This window comes from Perna viridis, chromosome 9 (genome assembly GCF_037379345.1).
Source record: "Perna viridis isolate PV_CMFRI_1.1 ecotype Kerala chromosome 9, ASM3737934v1, whole genome shotgun sequence".
NCBI lineage: Eukaryota > Metazoa > Mollusca > Bivalvia > Mytilida > Mytilidae > Perna > Perna viridis.
The window spans coordinates 23,196,438-23,200,929 of record NC_142453.1 but is presented as its reverse complement, the minus strand read 5'-3'; the positions used below and the strand labels follow the sequence as shown (position 1 = coordinate 23,200,929).

Sequence of the window (4,492 nt, the reverse complement as noted above, 5' to 3'; positions counted from 1 at the left end):
TATAGTAATTTGGATACTTTCTTTTGCAAAAGTTTATCAGGTGGAAAATGTACTATTTGATAAGTTTAAAGTAGATTGGCAGAAGAGAATATTTTACAAGATGCTGCAAAAAAGTTAAGAAAATATAAGCTTTTCAAGGACATTTATGAGACAGAAAATTGTTTTTGCAAAATTCAGATGTGGAGTTGCTCCATTAAAGATAGAAACGGGCCGGTATGAAAATAAAAAGGTTGAGGAAATAGTATGTTTTAATTGTACAGAGGTGATTGAAGATGAAAAACACGCATTAATGGTATGCCCACTGTATGTATATTTGCGTTATTCAACTTACATAATGTTTACTGAGATTTTAATGTGTAGTAACAGTATTTAATTAGTTTTTTAACTGAAAATGAAAAAAAAAGTAAATTTATTCAAAAGCCCTGATTGTTTTAAAATAGTTGCCAAAACCTGTTTTAATATTTGAAGTAGAAGAAACTCTTTCATATATTCATAGTTTGAATGGACAGTCATTCCATAGTACATTAGTTTTATGTTTTTATATGTAAATTGTAAATTTGATAGTCTCTCATAATTCTTTATAGAATGGTACTTGTATTTTAATTATACTCATGTTTTGTATATATAATTCTATTGTTTATGTTTTACAAGTGGTAAGAATTTAATAAAATACTGAATCTCTGAATCTCTCTTGTTTTTCTGTTTTTCTTCCTAATCCTATATACACAACTCTATACTTACTTACTTCCTGCCCTTTACGCCACTGGCATGTAGGACAGCAACGAAGTTCCTCCACTCTTGTCTATCATTGGCAAGTTTCTGTAATGTGCCCCAGGTCTTCTTATGTTCTTTGACTTCTGCTTCAATGGTGCGTCTCCAGGTGATCTTTGGGCGTCCTCTCCTGCTTTTTCCCTCAGGTGTTCAGAATAGGGATGTTTTTGTGTTGTCTTTTGGGTCTTTTCGCAGGACATGTCCTAACCACTTCCATCTTCGTTTCATAATGATGGTGGCCATGTCTTCTTGTTGGCATCTATTAAGAAGGTCCTGATTACTGATCTTAAGAGGCCAAAATATTCTTAGGATCCTCCTCAGACTCATGGTGTGAAAGGTTGAGAGTTTGTGTTGGTCTAACTCTGTTATCCTCCAGCACTCTGACCCATAAAGCAGGATAGGCAAGACGCAACTGTTATACAATTTTAGTTTGGTGCGGATAGTGTACTGTCCTGATCTCCAGACAGGTTGCAAGCTATTAAATGCTCCTCTTGCTTTTGAGAGTCTAAGGTGGATGTCGCTCTCCGCACCTCCATCAGTTGTAACTATACTACCGAGGTATGTGAATTTGTTGGTAAAAGGTAGACATTGTTCGTGCAGTTTGATAGGTGTTGGTGTGTTTACATTCAACATCATAACCTCGGTTTTCTTTTGGTTGATGTTTAGCCCAATTTGTCCTGCAAAATTCTGAAGTTTCTTGGTCTTTTCTTGTATGTGTTGGTGGGTGTGCGGCAAAGTCTAGATCTTCCAGGATGGAGAAGGTATTCCATCTGATGCCTCTTGGTGTATCTTTCGTTGATTGTCGCATCACCCTATCAATGGCTATGATGAAAAGTGTTGATGACATAAAACAGCCTTGACGGACACCAGCTTTTACATTGAAATACATGTCGCTGTTGTTTCCGACTCTGCATCTGAAGTTCGTGTAGAAACTTTTGATGACGTCTATAAGTTGTTGTGGTATTCCGTATGATCTAATTATTTTCCATAACCTTTCTCTATGTATGCTATCAAAAGCTTTTTCAAAATCTATAAAGTTAATATAGAGTTGTCTCAGCCATTCAGTGCTCTGCTCAATAATATTGCGTAGCGTGAAAATTTGGTCGATGCAGCCTCTACCTGGTCTAAATCCAGCTTGTTCTTTTCTCAATTCATCTACAGATCTTGCAATTCTTTTGATGACAACTTTGGCTAGTATCTTACTTGGGACAAAAATCAAAGTAATACCTCGCCAGTTATTACAATCATTTAATGACCCTTTCTTTGGTAATTTTATGATGGTTCCTTTGTTCCACTCATCTGGTACTTTGGTCTTATTCCAGATATCTTGGAAGATGGGATGGAGAATTTTTGCGGATAGGTATGGATCGTTTTTAAAGAGTTCTGCATTGAGATTATCACTACCTGGTGCTTTGCCACTTTTCAGACTTTTGATTGCTGTTATGATTTCAGATATTTCTGGTGGTTCTATATCTATGTCAAGCTCTACTTCTGCATTTTTAATTTCCTGTTCTTGAGAAGGTGGTGGCCTGTTAGGTAACTCTTCAAAATGTTCTGTCCACCTTTTTTCTTGAGCGCTTTCTGAGGTTAATATGTTACCCTGTTTGTCTTTGACAGGTAAATTTGGAGATGATCTATTCTTCCCACATATAGTTCTTGTAATTGTGTATAATTTACTCTGTTCTCCTTTCTGTGCTGTTTCTTCTGCATTATTTGCTAGCTCTTCCATAAAATTCCGTTTGTTTGTTCGTACTAGTTTCTTAACTTCTTTTTGTATTGAGCTGTATTCTTGTTGGAGTCTTTCTTTTAGCCGAGGTGATTTGGTCTTATCTCTTTTGGCTTTAGTCTCTCTTCTATTATTTATTGTTTTCCAAGTTTCAGGTGTTATCCAGTCCTTATGTTTTTGCTTTTGTCGCAAACCTAAACACTCTTCGCTTGTTTTTGTATATATGTCGGTTATTTTGTTCCATTTTTCATCAATATCATCCACAACATCTTCCAAGATATTTGACGCTTCATAGCGATTTTGAGTGTTATCAAGATGTTAAGTTTCATAACGTATCATAACGAGTGGTTGTAACTTTCTTTCCAGCTGCTCTGAGCTTGAGTCTGATATTTGCTGTAACAAGTTGATGGTCACTTTCTACATCAGCGCCTCTTTTGACTCTTACATCTAGCAAAGATCGTCTCCACATTCCATTTATCATGATGTGGTCAATTTGATTTCTGTCTCTTAAGTTTGGTGAATACCACGTTAACTTGTGGATATCCTTATGAGGGAATAGTGTGCATCCAATGACATAGTTGTTGATGTTGCAGAAGTCAGTTAATCTTTCACCATTTTCATTCATACTACCACATCCATGTGTACCCATAGTTCTTTCAAAGTTCGAGTTGTTACTGCCTACTTTTGCATTCAGATCACCCATGATTATTTTGATGTCATGATGTGGGGTTTGATCTAACTCTTGTTGAAGTTGCTCATAGAATGCATCTTTGTCTTCATCGCTGGCATCATTTATTGGAGCATAGCACTGAAGTAGCGTCATATTAACTTGTTTACCCCTCAGTCTAGCCATGATCAATCTGTTGCTGACTGGTTTCCATTCCATCAGGGTTCTGTCTACTCCTTTCTTTAGAATGATGGCTACTCCCTTCTGATGTTTCCCATTTTCTCTTCCTGAGTATAGTACTGTTTTACCTGTTGTTGTTTTTATCTTTCCAGATCCTGTCCATCTACTTTCACTGACACCTAAAATTTGTAGTTTGTACCGTTGCATCTCAGCTGTTATCTGTGCGAGCTTGTCTGTTGCATACATCGTTCTCACGTTCCAACACCCGATGTTTGTATTGGTTTTTACCATGTTGAGGGCCTCCCTAGTCATGTTGGTAGTCTCCTCTCGGCCTTTTCTACCTACAGTCATGAAAGCTCCACTGTTGGTGCGGTGGGGGCTCTCCTCCACAGTTGTAGATTTTTTCTTCGTTGCTGTTTCCGCAACATATCTTTTTTTTACAAGTTAGGGTTGTTAGCCCTAAGCTTAACCCCCATAACTTGGAGGACCAGTAGATTTTCTGTAGGGGAATCCTTCCCTTAGATGGATGCATCACCATGCTAACGAGTACCATCTTTACGGATTTTCTGTCTGGGTTTTCTCCCATAGCCTTTGACTGTCCAAAGCCTTCTACAAGGCAGTAGTGTGATGCTATTTAACCCATAGCTGGATCAAGGTTGATGAGTGCTAGGGCGTATCCACACGCCGATGGGTCTACACACTGCATCTTTAGGGTCCTTGATAGTCCGAGATCCTCTACAGTTTAGCCTAGGATACTAGACCCTAGTTACCGTGTGCTGTCGCGAGGAGGCACTGTAGAGGTCTTAGACTGGTAGAGGCTTTGTACTGACAAGAAAGACTTATGCACTCGGCTTTCTTTTTCACCTACAAGTAGGCTAGTCAGCGGCAGTAGTAGAGTCTTCGACTCCCCCTGCACAAGGCGCATATCCAATCCCTGTGATAATAATCACTAGTACACCACTCTATAGGGCATTAGTTAAACCAACATAATGTGATTACTAACAAAGAAATAAAGTTACATGGCTTTTTGACTAATATTTCTATAAAAACATAATATCAAACGGTTAAATTAGCTACACCTTTTAATTGAGTAACTGTTAAAAATACACCGGTAAGGCCAGAAAGTGTCAATTTTTTTATTACATTTT

The 4,492-nt window shown here is 37.8% G+C and overlaps 1 protein-coding gene across 1 annotated transcript; it reads right to left on the bottom strand.

The window, feature by feature from the left end:
* Positions 1 to 2,822: 2,822 nt before the first annotated feature.
* Positions 2,823 to 3,656, bottom strand: LOC148607392 (protein CFDP2-like). The gene has a single exon (XM_088543532.1). It carries the CDS (start codon positions 3,654 to 3,656, stop codon positions 2,823 to 2,825), a length of 834 nt encoding a protein of 277 aa, XP_088399658.1.
* Between the last annotated feature and the right edge of the window lie 836 nt (positions 3,657 to 4,492).